Here is a 23348-nt window from a genome sequence, read left to right as displayed (position 1 = left end):
GTGTATATTTGGCGGAAGCGCACGAGACAGAATTTTCCTTTTCTCTCGCTGGATCATGAGACTTCGCTTCGGCGCTTCTTGTGAAGGGGGGAAGAACTTTCTCTCTCGCTTTCGCAGAGATGGAAACTATCACTTCAGAGCGCTCCTCTAGTGATGAGCCAGTGTGTTGGTTGTTGTTAAAGGTGGTAACGCGTGGTCTAACGCGTACACCTTGATTCGCTGTAAAAATAAATAAATAAAATAAATCCCCAAACGCTCAAGGTCAGACGTGGCATATCAACCGACTCAAATTGATGACTTTATTTCTGGCCCTGAAATATTCCCTCCAGCAACCAAGAGGCCAGCACTTCATAGCACAAATGGACAACATTACGGTTTGTAAATATCGCCTGGGCAGACTAGAATTGCGCCGCTAAGGTAACTAGCACGCTAGGCTCTGCTTAAGGACAGGACAAATTCTGTCCCTTAGAATCATTTATATTTCAGGACATAAAACATGTAGACCCAGTCCACTGCCGAACTGTTTCAGTGCTGGAAGTTTCTGCAGGAACACTAACCTTGGGCTTGTGCCCTACACTCGAAAGCTTGCCTCATCAATTGCTCTGCCAAAAGGGGGTTTAAGTATGGATGCTGCGCTCAATGCTGCACTGCATGCGTGACTGGACATCCTTCAGACAAAATTGACCTGAGGATGTTTCCGGTTCATGCCTATTTATAACCTTCTGGTGCACCTAATCAAATGATGTCACTTGACCGAGGTTATATATGCCAAAAATTTTAGCGTGTCTGACACACACGTGCTTCGCAACCGGTCACGACGAAATGTTTCTCATAGCGCTTTCGCACAGCATCTTGTTCCCACTTTTTCAGAGAACAGGGTTACAGCAAAGTAACCCAAGACGTTTTTTTAAAGGTTGTTCATATGGGGTCCATCCTCAGCAGTCGTGGGGCATCATGATGGATTAGGGAGATCTGGAGAGCAGAAGGGGTTAGTGTCCAATCCATGGTATCTCAGGAGTAGCATGTGTAATGTGTGTGTGTGTTTGCGTGTGTGTGTGTGTGTGTGTGTGTGTGTAAGAGAGAGAGAGAGAGAGAGAGAGAGAGAGAGAGATTTTTATCCCATTCTACAGCATCATTCAGACAGTAAGGTATTAAAAAATTATAATGCATGCCTTGTTTTTTTTTAGGTGCATCTATAATCATAATTGCTTAAGTGATCAAATTGCCTATTTTAAGTACTGACTAATCTCACTGAACTCCTTGCCAAACAAAGCACTTTGCAAAAATATCTCAGCCGCTGTTTCTCTTTCATGACTGTATACACAAGACTAATGGATCTGAGAACTCAGTAGTGTTTTTCTTTTTTTTTTTTTAAATTCCTATCTTTATCCAATGAAAACATAATCATTACAGGAATGTTAACTTTTGCTTTTTTTTTTTCAGAGGTAGAGACAAACCGCTGACAGATGAATGAGAGGAAGTGGGGAAAAAATATTTGGAATGGGCAGGGCAGTGAGGAGAGGAGGGCAACTCTTACACTACTTATACTGTCTCCTTATCGTCTGTCTCAGCTAATAGAGGAGTGATGTTAAACTCAGAGAGGGTTGTATAGTGAATTTTAATTTCAGAGCTTCTTCATTATGTAGCTTTAAATGTATTTTAATAAGAGTTGTGTACTGAATTATATCATATATATTTTGCAGTATGTACATTAAATTGTTTTTACTGTGACAGGCTGCAAAGTGGCTAAAGAGACAATTCAATAGTACCTCATTTCCCCTCTCGTCTGTTTCAACCCGGTGTTCACCAACACCAGTATACTAATCACCGACTTGATCATCTGCACCTGTTTCTCATTGGTTCCTGCCTTAAGTTAGATGTTTTTTATGCTTGAACGATTCATAGGTCACTGTGTGGCTTAACAAACTAAAAAAGAAAAAACCCCTGTAACTGCTCAGGTACAGGGACTGAACTGAAAATGAGAGACAAAAACTTTCCAGGGTGATGCTGTAACCTCTCGCAGCCGGAGGTCTAGAGAGAGCTGATTGGCCGAGCTCTCTCAGAGGGGAAGGATGCAGTCGTTTGGTGTCACGTGGTTCGGAGAAAACATGTGATAGTCTTCAGCCCACCCGACTGAGTGGTAGTAGTAGCCTTCATGATGGAGCCCCCTAGTGGCGGGGAGGAATCGGATACGACTAAATTAGGGAGAAAATCAGAAAAAAAAAATCTTTGCTTGAAGAACTATTCCTCAAGACTACAGTAAAAATACACAGAAGCCTGGCTCGTTGGAAGATAAATATGATAAACAGAATCACAGCTGTATCTCAGCTGAAGTCAAAACAGAAGATATGAGGTGGTATTAAAAAGTTTTGCGACTAGTTGAGACGCAGTCACAGAAAGCACCAACCTTCATAAGTCAGTGTGCCAAAAGACATCATACTGTGTACATCAGGAGCTGTGCAACTGGTGCAATGTTTCTGGTGCAGAGACGTTTGACATGATTCGGCAAGTTTATAACGATGCTGCATGGAGTCGTTTGAGGTGTTTTGAGTGGCACTTCAAGAACGGAAAAACATCAATGAAAGACAACGAGAGATCAGGAAGACCTTCAATGAGCTCAACCCCCGAAAACATTAAAACCATTCGGCAACTTGTTCACGATGATCGTCGGAGAACTTTCACACCCACAGTACTCACCAGATAATAATAAAGTATTAATAAGTAAGTATTAAAGTACTTTCTTGTAAACAGGCTAATCTCCAAACTTTTCGATGCCACCTCGTACAGTATAACCATGAGCTGTGTGTTTGATTTTTTCTTTTTTTTAGCAACCACTTATGTGTTTTTTTTATACACAGTCAAATATTGAAGCTCCACACTCCAGTTCTTGAACGAGTATTAAAGGTGGGAAACAGTGATCTATTCGATGTTTTTTTTTCAGCTTGCAGTTGTTCAGTTTGGGTGGATCACAGAGCAACCCATGCCACAAGCACTTTATTCACTTTAGCACAAAAAAAGAGGAAAGGAGCAAGAGACTGCATAATTCCTTCTCAATCCATACGGGTTTAGTGAGGTCACCGGGGAAAACCAGGCTGTGACATCAGTCGACTAACTGGAAGTCATGTCACCTCTTTTGTCTAGACTCCTTTTCTGTTTTTCTTTTCTCTCTGTGGCTTTGGAGTGATTACTGCTCAGGGGCCACACATTCCTGCAGGGTTAGCACGTCATTCCAGAGATGTTCATAATTGCACAGCCAATAGCTTTCAGATTGATTGTTGTTTTGTGTGTGTGCGTGTGTGTGTGTCTGTTCCTGTGTGCATACCTTTAGACTAAGAACAGGACATCAACGACTACAAACCTTTGTTGCATTCCTTTCCCCTCTCTCTCTCTCTCTCTCTCTCTCTCTCTCTCACACACACACACACACACACACACATATCTGCACACATGCCTACACTCTGCACTGTTTTTCTGCTTAGGCTGTCCTGTTTATTTTTCTGGCCTCATAAAGAATCAGCTCTGTCATCACTCCTTCACTTAGCCAGTGCTATAAACTGAAAATGTGCTACTTGCATCTCTCCTCATTAAAACCTATAAAATCCCAAATGCCTGCATGTGCAATTTAAGCTCATCTGTATTCAGCTGCACAGTATTAAAGTGCCTGTTTTAATTTCCCCTCTCTTACAATCATCTTGTTCGTGATTCTTTTTCAGTCACTCCATAGTCTCCATAAGATCATGTGGTCATGCCCGAAGCTGGAAGGCAATTACATTTAAGGATTCACCACCAACATATTGATGGTCTAAGAACAACTACAATTTAGCGGTTTAAATTGCATTTAGTTTAATACGATGCAATTATACAGTATAGAACATTTATGGAAATTATACTGCATGAGACTTATACAGAATATTTGTTATTGTGACTGTAATATTTCTATAAACCAATGTATGTTTTAAAAATTGATAACTGAGAGGGAAATAATCAGTTCTGTTCATTTTGCTTAATGAGATGTCATTTTATTAAGTCAGTTAAACATATTTAAAAAGTTGACTGATGCATAAAATTCACTGTGTAAGCAAACAACACTCACCAAATTTTACACATCTCTATTCAACTTAGCAAATAACCAGTCTCGTCAGATGAGTTTTCCGACATGTTTTTTTTATCACATACACTACTGTATATCTCAAGGAAAACAACCAAACAAAAAAAAACAGGTGTGAGAACGTCGTTGCTTGTTGAGAAATCTTTACATTAGCATCATGTTTTAAGCAGGCTGCGGTAAAACAAACATCCCCCCCCCAAATAAAAATACAGAAACCATTACAGCGATATTCGATGTATTGTATACACCGCACTCACACACACATACACACACACACGGACACACACACACACACTACAAAACCCTGTTGTGGACCAAGCGGACCTTTTTGTCCTTAAAACACCATTTATTTCCACAAAATAAGTGTTGTGTCACTGATACTTAACCAAACTACATATTTTTTAACACTGTAAGTTGAACCATATTTAAAACGTGGATAAATATTATACCGACAATCTTCTGGTCAATGAAGGCACACAACAAAAAGTTAGCAAATGCATTTCGCAAAAAACAAAACAAAAAAAACAATGGCCATGGGAATAAGGTACAATAATATTATACATGAAAGATTAAATAACAATAGAACATTTAAATACATACTGTATAAATACACAATATCCAGTTAATTACTGCAATATGAAAATGACCCTAAGTGATAAATATGTGCGAACATTTTTTTTTCCAGTTTTGCAGTTATAGAAGCGTAGAATTTAGTTTTTCTTCTGTTTCCTTGTTAAAATATATGTAGACAGATCATATGCTCCTTACTGCAGCTTGTTACATACACACAGTACTGTGCAAAAGTCTGGAGCCACCTCTCATTTCTTAAATGAAATTAAATGATTTAGATTAAATTTAGGAAATGGGAACGTTTTTAAAACTGTGACAGTCTGCAAATTGTTGTTACAAAAAGATGCAATGAAACTTTTAAAACCATTTAAAATTTTATTTCTAATCAGAATAAAACAGTTACAAAACATTAATAAGAAAGCTAACCTGGTTTATTTTTATTTTAAATCAAATTTTAAATCATTTAAAAAGTTTTATTGCTATTATTTTTATTTCATTTTATGATTATCTTCTTCTCTTTTATTTAAAGCACTTTGAATTACCATTGGGTATAAAATGTGCTATACAAATAAACTTGTCTTGCCCTGAAACTGTTCAGGTACGGGGACAGGACTGAAAATGAGAGCCAAAAAGTGAGAGCCAAAAGGAGAACTATTCATCAAGACAACATTAAAAATATATGTACTCTATATAAAATTACTATAGACTACATAAAAAAAAATTGGAATTGGTCATTGGAAGCAAAATATAAAGAAATAAGGGGTGGTTCAAGATTTTTGCACCCTACCATATAAAGCACATTTGTCTTAAAGTGTGGCTAGTTAAAAGGAAAATTCCACTGCCTTGAAATGAAGCCAACACACACACACTTAATCATTTGCATAACAACCTGAAAGCAAAATGCATCAATGAAAGAAAAAAAAAGAAAAAATACTAACATAGTATAATAATTAGCACTGTCGATCCAGTTAAAGGTAGTCTGATACACAGAAAAAGCACTGCACTTTCACAAAACTCCAAAGCATCTATTGTTTTGTAAGGTTTAACTGTACAATCTTGAACCTGACTTTTTTTTCTTCCTTTTTTAACAAGCAATTTATTGTATATTTTTGTAAAAGGTTGTTTTTCCTGACCTGTCATGTTTTGGAATGAACGGCATTTTGACACACTGCTGATATTAAACAGGAATAGCCTACTCCGCTCTTTTCAATAGCGTCTGTTGTTGAAGTTCAGGGTGTTCCTGGATTTACTCTGTAGGTTCCACCCAGTACCTCCAATGTGTAACACCACATGTTTAAATGGCTCAGTCTACAAGCAGTAGGGTTTATGTGAGAGTCACTGTAACTATTCTGGTGTGACCTCCGACCTCTATATGTGCTTTCTGTAACGTCATAGTTGAGTCAAGCCGACATAGCGTTGACAGACTTGGACCTTGCAGTTCAGTCTATAAACAATAAAGACTTTTTTTTGTGGCCATGCAGATTCATATGCTCAGGTATTTATAAATAAATAACTTGGTGACAAAACTTTTTTTTTGTTTGTTCGTTTGTGCTGTATGTCAGTAGTAAGCAGTCAGGGTTGTACTGTTTCTATGGAGGACAAATGTATCTATAAGGTGCTTGTCCTTATTCTTCCTGGGTCACTTAGTTGAAAGAGAGAGAAATCAATATGATCACATACTGAGCTCCACAGCTTTAGATTTCCCTTCTTGTAGCATGTAAACATAACGCAGTTCGAGGTCGTGATTGAATGCGTGATTGATTATTCCTGTTTGCCGTAGCCTTTCACGCACACTTTCTCACTCCCTTTCTAACTGAGACGGTTGCTAATGTTCAGGGCCTGCTGATACACCTGAGTCACATCATCCAGATCTCCTAGTAAGGAGAAGCTGCCATTGTCCCCAGGAGATCCCGGTGGACTGCGTGTGCTCTTTAAACCAGAAAGGGGCGCTGCTGTTTGCAGTCCCCTAAATCCTGCCATCTGCAGTAGATCCTCGGCTGAGAGGCTGCCCCTGATATTGGGTTTAGGAGAAGCAGGTGGCCAGTCTACCGCCATACTCGCCATCCCTATCTCCTCCCTAACAATGGCTGAGGGTCGAGTCTGACTCTGTGGGAGGTTTGAGTCCAACGTGGGTGCCATGTGAGACGAGTATTTCCCATTCCTCTTCAAAATGCCCTTCCTCCCAGGTGCCCTTTTAGGAGGTGAGCCATTGGGAGGTGGAGCCACGGTGCTTCCCAGCAACTCTGAGGACTCGCTACCCTCTGGAGATGAATAGTAGCCAGACTCGCGCTGATGGTTGTTTTTCAGAATGCCTTTCATAGGAAGAGAGGGCATCATTTTGGCTGGTGAGCCACCTGCTGCTTCCTCCCTCTCAGGACTCGAGGTGGGTTCAACATCTCTGTAGCAGATGGAGCGCCGCAACTCAGCTTCGCACAAACTTTGGGAACGCTGATCTCCGGTGCTCGACCGAGTTTTTAGGATACTTTTGGGCCTCTTGACGGCTGGCTTCTCCTCTAGAACCGCCCTAATGCCACCTTCATTTTCCTTTGAGGATCTCCTGAGTCGGCGGGTTGAAATGGTACCAGTGGTGTTGGCGCCTGATTCGGTGCAGGTCAGTTTGCTTGGCTGAGTCTCAGTGCGACTCTGCCAGTCAATAAATCGAGCGAGCATAGGTGAGCTGTTCTCTCGCTGAGTCTGGCAGTCACATACACTGGTCTTCCAGCCCCAGTTGACCCACCAGTGGTTGGCGATGTCCTCTACAGTGGCCCGGCGATCTGGGTTTACCATCAGCATCCAACGAATCAGACCACGAGCATCTGGTAGTACAGACAAAGAACTTGAAGTCATTGATGGAAGGACATTAATGTGGACCAATGTTTATAATAGAGAGATCACACATGTACCTGATGACTGGGGAGGTTCCCTGTACTCCCCTTTGCTGATTTGGCGTATGAGTCTTTTGTGATCACCTCCATCAAACGGCATCGTGCCATACACCAGAGTGTACAGCAACACACCAAGAGCCCAGCTATCGACCTGCCAATACAGAGGGATATTGGTCAAAACCCATATGGAACATTGGTTAAGAGTCGGTTTAAACTAAAACAAATCAAAGAGAGCTGTATGACAAGTTACAATTTGACCTTAGATTTTCTCAAGTCTATGAGAATTAGGTATGTTTTGGTAAAGTGACGAATCCAAACAATCGTCCTGAGTTATTCCAAAATCCCATGCTACAGTATGGTGCAGATGGAACGATAGCTCTGCAATTAGTTCCCATTCAATCAATGTGGTTATATGGCTTTGTGTTAGTCCAACTAATTGTGTTAGTCTGTCAAAAACCGGACTATTAAAATAAATGTTAGTCCGACTGAAATCATACTACATCAAACATTTCAATGGAAGACTAGCACACCTGAATAATATGAGTCGGAGTCAAGCTACTTTTTGAACGTAAACTCAATTGGACACAAAAATCGGCGTAGGTAACAAAACACGCAACATCGGATAAGCCACTAACAATATGGCAATGTAATTTCCCTTTATATGAAACCATGTTGACGTAAAAGGTCAACTGAGAATAAAATACCAACAAGCTGAAAAGGGGGGGAATATCGCCACTTATTACAGCGGAGTCAGACTTACTTCGGTCAATAAATCGATTCCCCTGCCGTGCTTGTCTACTGGAACATGGACTGTAGTCCAATTAAATGGCCTAGCCAGGCTATAACCAAAGCTCAACTTAACTGTGCATGTAAAAGTACTGACTGTTTGACTTTTGCAAAAGTAAAAGAAACCCACAAAACATGGTTTTATGTTATTCCGTAATCTTTGTCCTCTCATTAAATTTTTGGCAGGAAGTAGCAGGGATCATTTCCATATACAGCATTTGGCAGACCCACTAACCAGACCAACTCGTATTTATCTCATTTATACAAATGAGCAGTTGAGGACTGGGGGCTTTGCTCAGCAGCCCAGCAGTGGCAGCTCGGCAGTGCTGGGGTTTAAACTTCAATTTTTTAATCAGTAGTCCAATGCCTTAAGCACTAAGTTACCACTGTGCTTCTTTTGAGTGTGCAATTATGTTTCTTTACAAAAATTCAAATGAAGCGAGTAAGAAGTTTAGGATCTAGCACGCAAATCACACCCACAAGTGCTAACAGTAGCAGTCGCTGGCACAGGTATAGACCTGAGTCTGCTGTTTGGTCCATAAGCCTGAAACCTGAAACCGAGCCATTGTACAGTATACTGTATATTATCTTTGTACATTTCCTTATCTAAACTAATTAACACCACTTCTCCTCATAAGCCTTAAACAAAAACACCATTGTTCTGAAGCTCCAGAGACACATAAATCAAGGCAATGTTTTTCCTCTCGATGCTGGAACTTCGCACTTGTTGTCTGCTCCCGACTGATCGCGATTAGACTGAAGAATTTTAGCAATCAGTCAATGTACAATAGCTGATTAGAGCACAGGAAAGTCCACTCCCATGATTGCTGACCTGTCTGACCCACAGGAGATGAGAGGACTTCTGTGATTGCTGGCACAAGAGAGAAGTGTGGAGCCTTTCCCATCGAGCCGGAAAATTGTTATGAAAGAATCACTACGGGGCCAGTGAAGGAATGTGTGTGTGTGTGTGTGCGTGTGTGTGTGTTTAAGAGAGAGAGAGAGAGGGTGAGCAAGAGAGTGTAGCACTTTGCATTTTTTCCAGATCTAGATCTACTGTATGCATGGCTCTCAATATCAATATAAATATTTTTATGCATCAGAAACAATTTATATGATCTTTGGACACCTTTTATTTTTTAGTCGCTTGCTGACAGAACACAGTGATTGTGTTTGGGTGCCACATTACCGCTGAATTCTGTAAATAGTTCTGAAATTAGTCCACATTCCAGCTGGCAAACACGCTGATTGTCTAACATATTACAGTCCAAATGGCCGAGTGGGTCCTTGGATGAACCTTTGTCCTTACCGTGTAACAAATTTAGCCTTGTGGCATGCGAGTGCCTTGGTGCGTGCGTATTTTTGTATGTTATGTACCTTCTCTGGCTTGTCATCAAGGAAAAAAGAAAAAAACTTTTTTTCCCCCCCAGCCTCTTATCTTTAGTGTTAATGAGCAGTAAAGTATGTCTGATTAGGTGTCGATGTGCCTCCAGGGTCTTATCTTTCTTTTGTGCTCATTTTCATGTTCCGATTAGAAAAATTCAGTCCATTGTTCAGTTTGAAATCTCACAGGCTTCGGCTTAGGGGAAATATTTGTGGTCTCACAAGCATCTATACAGTATTATTGACCTGGAACCATAGCGGTGAAGTGAAATTTAAAAGGCATGCATTATCTTTAAGCAAACACCACTTATGCTTAAACAAACTTTGCTTTACTTGATGCATTGTTGCAACGCTTTGTATTTTTCGTTTTACCTAAATGCCTGACTGGTTCACTGATAACTGTTCACTGATAGATATTTGCCCTGGTTTGTCCATCCGGCACTGTTCTGCCATCCTGTATAGCCAAAAATGCGACATGCTATGTATTATTGCCTTGCATTTGGACACTCTATTCCTGAGCACTATTATTTCCAGCAAAGGAAATAATACAAAGTACACAAAAAGTCCTCTACTTAAATAAAGTAGAGACTTTAAGTGTTAAAAGTACTGCGCTTATATTAGCTCACTATAGCCTTTCAGTCATAGTAAGAGTCTCTCTCTCGCTGTGCTTCCTGGCTATAAATGTGCTATTTCCATTGCTGTCTCCACTTCTCCACTTCATTTTCAGAGGGATATCCCTGCTTCAAATGATACACACTACTGTGGTTATGTAACGCAATGCCATGTGGAAATTTAGTCAAGTAAAAGTACACATATATGTTGTAAGATGTAGTAGAGTAAAGGTAAAGAAAAAAATAGTATTGACTAATCAAACTACAGTAAAGTATGGTACGGATATGTAAAATATGTACTCGAATACAGAAAATATATGTAGTTACCTTCCACCTCCGAAAAGGTTATTGCATTGAGTTGTACAAAAATGACACTGTAAATCTACAAACCTGATTTATTTATCAGACTCCAATCCGGCTACTACTGTAAGCTGCTCTGGATAAGGTCCTAAGCGACTACTGTTAATGTCCATGGCTCACCTCTGGTCCTCGATATGGCCTTCCATTTACAATTTCAGGTGAGGCGTAGAGAGGACTGCCGCAGAAGGTCTGCAGAAGCTTGTCTTTGTGGTAAAGGTTGGACAGCCCAAAATCTGCAATCTGAAAAAAAAAAAAACATAAGAGATGTACAGATGTTTTAAATCTCTTTCTCTCCTTCTCTTTATCAGTGACAGAGTTTATAGTAACAACATGGATAAAACTGGACAAAGAAGTGTTGCAGGCTTTACCTTTATATTGTAATTGTCATCTAGCAGCACATTTTCCAGTTTTAGATCCCGGTGCACGACTCCTTTCTGAAACAGAATAACAGCATCATGAGATTTTTATTCAATCATAAAATTATTTATATCCCAATATTACAATTTTAATTTTAACACACTGGACTAAATTTAGGTCTCTTAGCAGGTGTGCCTCTAATAGAAAAGCATATCTGGCTTTGCAGTAATCTTTTTCTTCTGTGTTTAAATCCTTTCACTATCTAAACGCAAGCTGTCATGCTTAAACACACCCACACACTGCTTTTTTTCCACATGTCTGCACATATACTAGAGGATATGTGTCCTGCCCTGCACTTCCTGTGCTGTGTCCTGACCTCTCCTCTGTCATGCTGGTCTGCCTGGGTGTACTGCTGTGGTCAGCAGGGTGGTGGCTGGAATCCCCCAGCTGAGCAGAGGATGACATCAGCAGCCAGATGTGCTAGCCCACCCCTAACCTGTCCTGACCAGATGCTAGACTTTTTTTTTTTGGACTAAATCTAAACATTAGCCTCTGTGATCTCTGTGCTGTTCCTTTGAGTTTAGTGATATAAGCAGTGTTTATGGGAATATAAACCTCCCTCACAAGTTTGAGGAGCCGCTTGATAACAGCTATGTGTACATAGATGTAGGTGTGAGAATAGGGAGAATGTAAATACAGTGGTATAAAATGCTTTTGAAAATCTGAGCTATAATGTGGAAACGTGCACATTTGCCACATAAACCGGAATGTAATAGCTGTTTTAGATGAAGAGTAGGATGGACAGTAAGTGATACAGGACTTTAGGGGATATTTTATGTCAAATCAAATGGGACTTGTGACAGTCCTGACCTCACTCCAAGCCTTTTACACATGATTGGGCCATTAAAGGAGTTCTTGGCAGGCCAGCTTTTCAGACTTGAATCATGCAGTCTGATCATGGCTCGGTATTGAGAATACTTTCTACCTTGATGGTATCCTAGCACTAGTGAAACACTGGGATGAGTGCATTAGCGTAGCAGGGGATTATATAGGGAAATAAAGGTAGTTTTTTGGTATTCTGCACAATCGAAAGGCCTGTTTGACTTGAACGGTCCTCATACAGTGTAGCACTAATTTGTGATTATATTAAAGATTTGCATTTATAATTGATAACAGTTTTATTTTACATTAAATTGGTCATGATGTGATGGATCATCTTGAATGTACCGTTAGGGAGCGGTTTACTCTTTCATTGACTTGACTGAAGTCTTCTATGCTAGTTATATGCTAAGTAGCTAGCAAAATAAAATGTATGATTCATAAAATCGTAAAACAGAAAAGCATATTTACTGTAAAAATCATTTTAACGCTAGCATTAAGTGATTCTGCTGTTCGTCTCAAAAGGGTTGTTACATTTTCTTCTAGCTGAGCATACACAAATAGCTAGTGGACTAATAGCATTAGTCGTATTTTAGTTGCAAATATAATTTATAACAATAATGTTGTAAAAATCCAAATAACTTTACAGAGCTTCATTGTAAAGGGTTTAAACAATGTTTTTCATGCATGTTCAATTAACCATAATCAATTAATTAACATGCACCCGTGGAATGGTCGTTAAGACCTTAACAGCTTACAGAAAGTAGGCATTTAAGGTCACAGTTCTAAAAACGCAGGACACTAAAGAGACTTGTAAAGAGACCCAGGGTCCCTGCTCATCTGCGTGAACGTGCATTAGGCATGCTGCAGGGAGGCATGAGGACTGCTGATATGGCTAAGGCAATAAATCGCCATGTCCGCACTGTGAGACGCCTAAGACGGCGCTACAGGGAGACAGGAAGGACAGCTGATCATCCTCGCAGTGGAAGACCACGAGTAACAACACCTGCACAGGATCGGTACATCTGAATATCACACCTGCGTGACAGGTACAGGATGGCCACAACAACTGCCCGAGTCACACCAGGAACACACAATCCCTCCATCAGTGCTCAGACTGTCCGCAATAGGCAGTCCATGAGGAGGAGATGCACTGGAGGACTTCAAGCAGCTGGTGGACACACCAGATACTGACTGGTACTTTAGATTTTAAGCCTCCCTTCATTCAGGGACACATTGTGAAACATTTTTAGTTTATGTCTTATAGTGTTGACTCCTTTAGTGTTCATACAAATATTTACACATTAAGTTTACGGAAAGTAAAAACAGTTGAAAGTCAGAGGACGTTTGCTTTTTTTGCATATATATATAAATATATGAGGCATATGCTTCATTCTTTTTATATGATTATAAAAAAAAAAAAAAAATTATAAGATTATAAGATTATAATTATAATCTTATATTATGATATGAAATTTTGAAGTCGTTATATTTGAAATGTATAACAACCTTACTTTTTATTCACTTATATAAATTCAACGCTAAGGAAAATCCATAAAAATCCCCAATATTAGGTTATTTCCATTACAACATATATATATATATATATATATATATATATATATATGAGATGGTATCAAAAAGTTTTGAGACTCGTTCTGCCAAACAAGAGGCCAGTACAAGGCTGAACGCACAGTCACAGAAAGCTCTTATTAGTCAGTGTGCCAAAAGACATCGTGCTGTGTACATCGGGAGCTGTGCAACTGGTGTTCTTCTAACCACATGCTTTATCACGCCTGCGATTTCATCATGGACAGAAAGTTAGAACAAAGAGAGACCGTGAAATTATGTGTGAAACTGAGCAAATCTGCCACAGATATTAGAGACATTTGACACGGTAAAGAAAGTTTTCATCGATGCTGCAATGAGTTGTGCAAGATGTTTTGAGTGGCACATACACTTCAAAAGTAGAAGAACATCCCTTCCCGATGAGAGATCAGGAAGACCTTCAACGAGCTCAACCTCTGAAATGTAGAAACTATTCGGCAACTTGTGCACGATGATCGTTGGAGAACTTCCACACCCATAGTACTCACCAGATAATAATAAAGTATTAATACGTAAATAGTAGGTTATAAGGTACTTGTAAACAGAGCTTATCTTCACAGGCGTTCCCTCACCACTCTCTCTATTATTTTCTCTTTAAGATAATAAAACCAAAAAAAAACCCAACTTATTTTACATTTTACATTTAAAAGTCCTTTACAGCTAAAGTTTTCCATATTTCTCTATATTTCTTATTTGTAAATTGTTTTATTTCATACTGAAACTTTCTTTTGAAATTTTCATTCGCATTTCATTTATTTAGCACGTTATTGATAAACTGCAAAACTTTTTTGTCCTGATGCCTTTCTTTTCAATTTGGACATAATGTTATTTTGGGATAAACTCAAAATGACTGCTTTGGATGAATGGGTTTCCTGAGCGTTCTCCTTTAACACGTATGTTATGTGGATGTGGAGCGACAGCGCAACAGTTCCTGTCAGAATCTAACCTCTCACCTTGTGACAGTGATGTACAGCTGAGACAATCTGCCTGAAGAAGTGTCTCGTCTCTCTCTCGCTGAGCTTACGCCGCTCGCTGATGTAGTCGTACAGCTCGCCTTTGCTGGCGTACTCCATTACGATGACAATCTTGTCCTTATTCTCGAACACTGCGCAGACAGGGGGGGAAAAAGACGCATTGTGATTATACTAGTTCCATTCTATATGGGTGATTATCGTGGGATTTCTTTCGAAGGCAATTAAAATGGCCTGAATACCAGACATGGAGACGGGAAGCGTGAATGAATGTGCCGGTTTGAGTCTTTATCATTTATAAATGCTTATGTCTTCTTTCAGCTCCTACTAATGGATTTAGTGCAGGATTTTAGCTGGTTTAGTTCTGCTTCCTGTCATGGCACAGAGCCATGCTGCTGAGGTGCCAGGGGACGGCATGGAAGCACTCCAGCCCCTCTGGAATCAGTCATGGACACCCCGCTTAGGAGCTGCCAGAGCTAACAGGTGTGTGGTGCAGTGTGTGTGTGCGTCTGTGTGTGTATATCGGTATGCATGTGGGCGAGAGAGTGAAAGAGTAGTGAAAGTGGCTGTAGAGTGATGGGGTCTTGTCCTGGGACAGTATAATTGCACAGTGTATTGTACCAAGCGCTGTAACACCACATCTCTCACGTCTGCTCACACATGACACACATGCCTTCACCTTCACACACTCTTCTAGTTTTACAGTACAATATTTATGATCTTATTATTTGTTCTTATTATTTTAATGTCTCATAAGTCAATAAAGTTCTCGTAAGTGAATTTCTTCTTTTTTTTTTTCATTTTCTTACCGATCATTCTGCCGATGAGCTTCCCTAGCACTTCTGATCAAAGTGGAAACATAATGCATTATCTATTCTGTATGTATTAGACAATGTATAATGTATATGTGCTATTACAGTACATAATGTATTAGTCATCTCCAGAAAGAGCTTTATCCTGCAAATAACCCCGGAAAGGACCTTGTGCAGGATGCAAAGACACAGCAGATACCCACACACTCATACAGTCACACTTTTAGTGTGCTCGACCACTGGCCTACAGTACCATTTTTATTAAATGTTCATCAGAAATCCCAGAGATGCTCGAAAGGTCCTTCCTTTCATTAAGCAGCGATGACCGTATTTAAGATAATTCAACCTACACATGACTAAGTGAGTTTCTTTGTTTGGTTCAGACTGATGTCCCCACACCATGTGAGATCTTTTCTGCGTAGTCTGACATATATTCAGTGAGATGTGACTCTTTGCCGGCCTTTACTTCCAATCCAACATGACCAGAATTAAGGAAATATGGAATGTCTGTTGACGTCTTATACAAAAGAAGAGGTCTGCTTTTTATAAACCGCACTCAGGTACGGTCCGATCATGTCATTTTAAATATGGCTTTACCGAGGTCATGTGAATCTACATTCCTCTCTTTTCCCACATGAAGAACATTTAGATAATTAATTCAGTTGTTATGTCTGCCCTGGGCGGGGGCTAAAATCTGTATGTTCTGGAGACGCTACCACATTTCAGCATTGTAAAACAAACAACAGAAAGACACAAAGTCCAAATGTGTATGCATAAACATTCTGGAGCTAAATTACATTAGTGCGATCTACAGTACAGCATGCTGGAAAATACTTCTTTTATAACCGTCTGTGGACATATTTTGCTGAGAATCATCCTGATCTCCAGACCCGTCAAAGTGGGAAACACTTGATGACATGCATAATCACTCACCTTCGTATATAGATATAATGTGTGGATGGCGTAGGGAAGACATGATCTCGATCTCTCGGCGGATGTGAACCATGTCCTGTTCGTCTTTGATCTTCTCTTTACGGATGGACTTGATCGCGACCTAAACAAATCAACAGAAAGATACAAATTAAAGGTGTACTCTGTTAGCTAGAGCTGGCTGTTTTGAAGATTTCTTCTTGTGTTGACTGTGTGGGTATCGACGCTTCTCTCCACCTTATTTAAAGATCGTAGGACATGACACAGACAAGAGCTTTGCCTTTGAGTACCTTAAGCACCATGGACTATCTGTAGCGTACTGTACAGTATATACACCAATCAACTGTGACATTAATCACCAGATATTCATTAGTAATTTAGTGATGGGATCATGGGCACCCAAGGCTCTCCCAGTCTGGTCCAATCTCACAAAAAAGTCAATGCAGCATGAATTGCCAAATGTAGTCAATGCTGGACACAACAGAAAGGCACCAGAACACCCAGCGCATCACAGCAGGCCACGGCCTCTAATTTCCCAGATCCCAATCTGATTGAGAACCCATTGGTTGCTCCGAACAAACAAGTCTGATTCATGGAGGTCCCACCCTGAAACCCACAGCATCCAAAGAATTCGCTGCCAACATCCTGGTTCCAGACACCACAGCACACCAACAAATGGGCCAGAGCTGCCCTGGTGGCACATGGAGAACACAAAACCTATGTAGTTTTAATGTCAACGGTTTTTATTTTTGTGCATATGGTATATATTCTTAACATTAACAATTACAGCTGTAATGTTGATTAATAAATATCCTGATTACGTTTATAACTTAAGATCATTTGGAAGATATCTTGGGTAACAGTACAGTTTATGTCAGTAAATGTTGCGCATTTATTAATTACCTTTTCTTTTTTTTTATTGAAAATGACTTCAAGTGTAATTTCTATCCATATATTTTGTCTGTATAGTTATAGATCGCCTCTGGAGTTCCTGAAATATTTGATTATAAAAAAACCAAAAGATATCCAGGTCCTGATTTGTCCTAAAGGAAGCTGACAGGTTTATTAGTCAGCTGGACGTCCAATATGACGGTTACATCATAAAGGTCTAATCGGTTGAAAAGGAACGCCTTTTCCCCCCCTAACAGTGTTACAGAGAGAACAGAGGCAGGAAGGCGAAGTGTAAGGGAAGTGCTTCCTGTCTCCAGACACCCTATGCAATGACTCATTAGCTGACTTGGAATTCTTTAGGGCAGTCGCTGTAACAGCTAGACCACCCGACAATGCTTGAGGAAGATAACATCGATGGCGTAAGTGGTTCAGAATGTTGGACCTACTGTAGTGCTTGTATATAGGCTGCAGCAGGAGAAGCTGCACTGAGTGAAAGTAGGTTCCTGAAAGGACGAACAGACATCTCAGAAGGCTCTGCGCCACAGGAGTTATTATTAGCTTATTCCCCTTCCGCTCTCTCTGAACGGACATTATGGATCTAACGCAACCGGATGGAATCCGGTGCTTATCACGAATGGAAAATCTTCATTCGTTTATTAATTCATTCCCATTGGAAATGCTAAAGAAACACACTCTATTATCTAATGTTATTGTTAAGGATAATTGAGTATAAAGGGATTAATCAAGCTATTCAGGTTGGACATTTCTTAAGCCAGAGAAGTTAAATCTAGGGATTATACCTACAGGAAGTCTGCTTTCATGTTCCTGTTCTGAGTCATAAAATAGACCCGGGGAAATGGTGCTGAGAGGCTAACTTCCTGTCCAACCTGTGTCATTCACAACTCCGGCCTGGCTCTGGCCTTTTACGGGCAAAAGCGATACACCTGACCGACATGCCAAAAATATCATTCTTTAGAAAAAACCATTCACACCAAAGAGGGTGTGAATCTCCAAGCCAATAAACAGTGTGTTGTACTGTATGTTTTTAAGAGGAAAAAAAAATATGTGTGTGTGTTTGGTCCATGTGTGGTTTAGAAGCACACTAGGGGCTCAGTATGTCAAAATAAGCTTTCACTATAATTAGGGTCAAGTTCCTTTTAGACCTGACCTTAATTATAGTGAAAGCATAAACTCATTAAAGTCATATGACTTTAGGGAGGTGCACACAGACACGCCCGGGCAGGGCTCGAAGCCTGGGCACTGGCTACGGATCATTAAGCAGGCCTGCGTTTGATGCATATGCCAGCTGGCTTGAGGCTTCTTCGGAGTGTAAGCTTCGGTTTAAAGGTACCTTAACTCTCTCGCATACAGAGAAGTGCATTGTTCAAGACAACAGGTGTGCTGTTTTATCTGAGTGGTTGTTTGGATGAAAGCCTGTACGCTGATCTAGCGGTGCGTGAAGGAACTTGAGGAAGCAAGTTGCACAAAATTACACTCAGAACATCTCACTGGAAAGAATGGCCCTTATCACTCGAGTCATTATTAATATTGAGTCATGAGTCTGAGTGTAAGAATGAATCAAGCATTCTTTACACTCCGATTCGACTGGAGGAGTACACTAGAAGTCTGAGAATGCAAGGCTAATTATAATCTCAGTGACGTCAGGTAAGCTTATGAAGCTTTTCACACAGCTGGAAGGAAGCATGGAAGTGGTTTTTGGTTTTCTAGGATCTCAGCAAGACTGTGAAATCGTCTTGAGCGCGTGGCATTTTTTCGAGCATTCCTCAGCGAGTTCTGGACGCTCCTCATCTCATCTGGTTAAGACAAGGACAGACTCTGATAGACATAACAGAGTGTTGTTTCCACCAGCATCCATATTTTGCACCTCCTCGTCATTCCACCGGGACAAAAACACACGGATGAAGTCATGTGCCCTTCACAAGGTGCATATCAACATTCAGTCTCTCTCAGAGGACTGGCTCGCATCGCTCTCACAACAGGATATTGCTTAACGTGTTTGTGTCGTACTCTTTCTGAGAAGGCTCAGCTGTCTTTGGGCTTCTTTATTTACGGCGTCAAGCTGGTATGAAGTGTGTCAGGATCGTACCGTGCTTGAAAGTAATGTAGTGCCTGAAGTGAAGCCAACAATGATATTTCCAAATAGAAAGGGAAATGTTTGCACACGGAGCTCGCAGCTTCGTGACGCACTATCCTGCACACAGATGATGAATGCGCTAACATACGCTCACAAACTCAAAAAGCCAGACATCTGTGTTTTTTTTTTTTTTTTTTGTTATTTGTGTCTGAATCTGAACTTCATGTGAAGCTTTTAAAGCCTCGGAATAAGGACACACGCGAGACTGATATTAACATTACTCGCATGCTTGCATTATAACCTTTTACCTTTTTTGTTGTAAAACTGTGTTACACAAACCTCTGCTGGATGGACCATGATTTGTTCTGTGCAATTATTCTTCTTACACTCGTGCACAGTGATGTCAGACTTTTCAATTATAAAGATCTCAGTTTAAAAAACTTTTAAGTTTTCACATAAGATAAAACACCTTTTTTATTTTTTTTTAAAGCAGGGCTGAAGAAACATCTGCAATCTTAAGTCTCTGATTTATGATGGACAATAAATTCTACAGTTCTCACTAGTGGTAGACTGAAAGCAGTATCTTGACTTGTCTGGGTTGCCAGATTGCATTCACAATTGAATTCTATACAGTACAAACATAAAGGTCCCGAAACACACTTTTCCTTGTCACTTGGGTGTGGAGACTTCACTAGTGAGAGGGGGAACATTTTACAGGAATACAAAATACAAATCAAACAGTTACCTTAATATCTGACAGGTTTTGTATGGAAAACCATCATTTTCCTATTAATTGCATGTTTTGAGAAAGTCATAAAGTATATTGATTCCTATGGCAATTAATGTTACTATGATGGCTACTGGCTGACATGCAGCACATTACAGTGACACACTCGTCACACTTATATTCATATAGAACATTTTGTGTTTTTATTTTTTTATTTTTAATCTTATCCTCTTAAAACCAATTCCTGGGATTCATCTTTAACTTGCATTCTTGCATCTCTGACCTACATTCAACCACATGTACCTTTAACACACTTAGATATGCATTGCTATGTAAAATAAATCATATTATCTGGCCAAAATTTTTTTCTTTTTTAGTTCACCCTATCATTTGTCCTCGTTAAACGTTTCCAGATTTCACTCTTTATAATATGCTCCATTCTTCCGGGAAGGTTTTCCACTAGACTTTGGAGCATGGCATGTGTTGTCATTCAGCTAAAAGGTAAAGTGGTACAGGATGCAGTCGGCATTCTGGTTCGTCCCGCTCTGCGCATTTTCATGCACCAACTTCAGCATCATGTTTAGTTGTGTGTGTGTGTGTGTGTGTGTGTGTGTGTGTGTGTGTGTGTGTGTGTGTGTGTGTGCATGGAAGTGTTGCTGGAAATGCTGGAACAGTTTTGGCTCTCTTAGCTCTGGTTAAAGAAAATTGAAATGAAACTGTAAGAGCATGCAAAGCTTAGCATTCTGGGATAATCACAACAAACTTTTGGCCATATCACTATATACTAAAGGAGGAGATGCACAAGTACAGTTTGACTATATATATAAGATACAAATTCAATAGGAACTCACTCACTCATCTACAGTATACCGCTTCACCCTGTCTACAGGTTCGGTGGACTGGAGCCTATCCCTGGAGACTTAGGGCACGAGGTGGGGTGCACCCTGTATGGGATGCCAATCCATCGCAGGGCATACACACACACACACACACACACACGCTACAGAAATGCCTAATCTTTAAACTGTGGGAGGAAACCGGGGTACCCCGAGGAAACCCACCAAGCACGGGGAGAGCATGCAAACTCCATCCGCACAGACCCCGAGGCGGGACTCGAACCCGGACCCTGGAGGTGCAATGCAATCAGAACTCCTGTCAGATAAACCCCTAGTGTAGGAATCGAATCATGAGGAGGGGAAAGCGCTCAATCTGGCAACCACGCACTCGCAGACTCACCACGCGGCCGGTGTGTCTCTCCACAGCCTTCTTGACTTTGCCGTACGTGCCTCTGCCGAGCGTCTCGAGCAGCTCGTAGCGGTGCTTCAGGTTGTGTTTGTGCTGGTGCTTCTTCACGCTCGAGCTTCCCCACGGACCCGCGGCCGCCTGGTCCACCGGGAGAGGAGGCTCTCCGCCCGCACTCGGCTCGTCTTCTGCCCCTGTCCTGGACAGTGTCTCCATGTCGCTCTAATGTGTCCCTCTCGGTCCTCGCGCAGGGTTTACTGTGCGCGTGAAGAAAGTGCGTGTAGTAATCCGCGCGGAATTGGTCTCGTGCGTTTAAACAGCTGGAGCGCGAGCCCGCCCGCGTGTGTCTGTGTGTATATATATGTCTGTATGTGGGAGTGTTCAGTAGTGTTTAATCTGGAGGCTCGGACAGTGCGTGAGACAGTGCCATGTTCAACACCCGCCCCGGAGCCGGCCTACTTTCCTCCTCCTCCTCTGTCATCTTCCTCTTCTTCCTCCTCCTCCTCCTTCATCTCTCCAGTGTGAGGATGTGGAATGCAGGCTGATAGGCGGGCTTTATCCTCACTTAACCACGCACGTGTGTGTGTGTTTGTTTCATTTAAACATGACAAAAGAGCCACATTGTGTAGTGCTTCTGTAAGTGAAGTGCATTAATTAGCTGAAATAATAACTTTTGTTACTGTGTGTGTGTGTGTTTCTCCTGAAACTGGTACTGGTGATAAAAGGTGTCTCACCTACACTAGGTGAAAAAGTGACTTTTTAGATTGGATTATATCACGCCATGATCAGTATTTATAAGACTTAATGCTTTTTATATCCTGTAAATTTTGTAAATATTCATACACATTTATATTTTTATCAGATAAAAAGAAACACATTTGCTAAATACAATTTCATGCTCTTTTTAATGTATGTAGTGTCCGTAACTTATTTATATTAAAATCTTTCACAATGATCTTAATTTTTTACTCAGATGAAAATTGGCTAACGTTTACATAAAAAGACATAAACATTAAAAACAACAACAACAAAAAAAAAATTGATAAAAATGTTGCAACATAAATTTGACATGATTACATGGACAACACAACAAATACAGATTTTTTGCATTTTAAGCTGGACCAAAAAAATGAATTTAATCCATTTTAGAATAAGGCTGTGAAATAACAAAATGTGGAAAAAGTGATATGCTGTGAATACTTTCCAGGTGCACTGTAAGTTTTATAGGTCATATGCTTTGAAAAGCTTACACCAATTTTAGTATCGATTCTCAATGAAATATGAATAATTAGCATTTTAAATTAGTATAGTTTGAAGTGAGAAGGTAGAACGCTAAAAATTGCCATTTTGGAGGCACATATGAAATCATCTTTTTTTAAACAGCTAAAGTTAGCAACTTTAAATTTTTAGGGAGCAAGATTGATCAATTCCATGTTGCATAAACTTCAGAAGTGGCTTCTGAAGATATGTGTAACTTCTATATGTATAATAAAAAAAAATAACTGAGTATTGGTGTTTAAATGTGCGTTTTATATAATGTTAAGCTTAAGTTATAATACATCTCCTTCCTTGAATCACTTTTGATACAGTGTGTCCTAACCACTGCAGCCTGGAAACATCTCACAAGCCCTTGTAGTTATAGATTTGCTCTGACCTAGTCCTCTTGCCATCACTATTTGGGCCCTTTCACAGTAGCTACATTTTCAGTATCTATTTACAATGGTGGCTGGAAGTGGGTGGGATATAAAGTATTAGGCAGCTAGTAAACTTTTTTTTCCCCGAAGTTGATGTGTTGGAAGCAAACAAAAAATGGGCAAGCATAATGGTTAAAGTGACTTTAATAAGGGTCAGGACTGTAAGTGGGATGTGGCATTAACTCCCAGCCGACTTTCTGTAACAAGTTGGCGATTAATTATGTACATAGTTTCCACAGATGGATGCGTCTCTTCGCAAGTTGGGCAACAAGTAATCCTTTGCTTTGCAAAGATCAGGCGTTCTACTCGCCGAATGTTCACTGGAGTGACTGCAGTGGGCTCTAAGCCACCTTAGCCAGGATCGTCATTTAAGGACATACAGGCTTTTTAAAAATCTTTGCACTATTCAAATGCTGATTTACGAGTCTAATCCCTGTACTGT

The 23348-nt window shown here is 40.3% G+C and overlaps 1 protein-coding gene across 1 annotated transcript; it reads right to left on the bottom strand.

The window, feature by feature from the left end:
- Nucleotides 1-3997: 3997 nt before the first annotated feature.
- nuak1a (NUAK family, SNF1-like kinase, 1a) lies at nt 3998-21735 on the bottom strand. The gene is made up of 7 exons (XM_053508109.1): nt 21207-21735; nt 16261-16381; nt 14498-14649; nt 11069-11134; nt 10821-10940; nt 7582-7714; nt 3998-7494 (listed from the first exon to the last, which is right to left on the bottom strand). Exons 1-7 carry the CDS (start codon nt 21426-21428, stop codon nt 6488-6490), a joined length of 1821 nt encoding a protein of 606 aa, XP_053364084.1. The 5' UTR covers nt 21429-21735; the 3' UTR covers nt 3998-6487.
- Nucleotides 21736-23348: the final 1613 nt, after the last annotated feature.

Source organism: Clarias gariepinus, chromosome 12 (genome assembly GCF_024256425.1).
Source record: "Clarias gariepinus isolate MV-2021 ecotype Netherlands chromosome 12, CGAR_prim_01v2, whole genome shotgun sequence".
NCBI classification, from domain to species: domain Eukaryota; kingdom Metazoa; phylum Chordata; class Actinopteri; order Siluriformes; family Clariidae; genus Clarias; species Clarias gariepinus.
Note: the sequence above shows the minus strand (reverse complement) of the source record. Positions and strands in the feature narration are given on the sequence as shown.

Bases quoted from the DNA above. Each gene is read 5' to 3' on its own strand.
- nuak1a (XM_053508109.1), bottom strand. From the start codon at position 21,428: ATGGAGACACTGTCCAGGACAGGGGCAGAAGACGAGCCGAGTGCGGGC. The intron at 16,382-21,206 runs GTGAGTCTGCGA...TGATTTGTTTAG, and splicing joins AGAGACACACCGGCCGCGTG to GTCGCGATCAAGTCCATCCG. The intron at 7,715-10,820 runs GTGAGCCATGGA...CTGTATTGGCAG, and splicing joins GGCCATATCGAGGACCAGAG to GTCGATAGCTGGGCTCTTGG.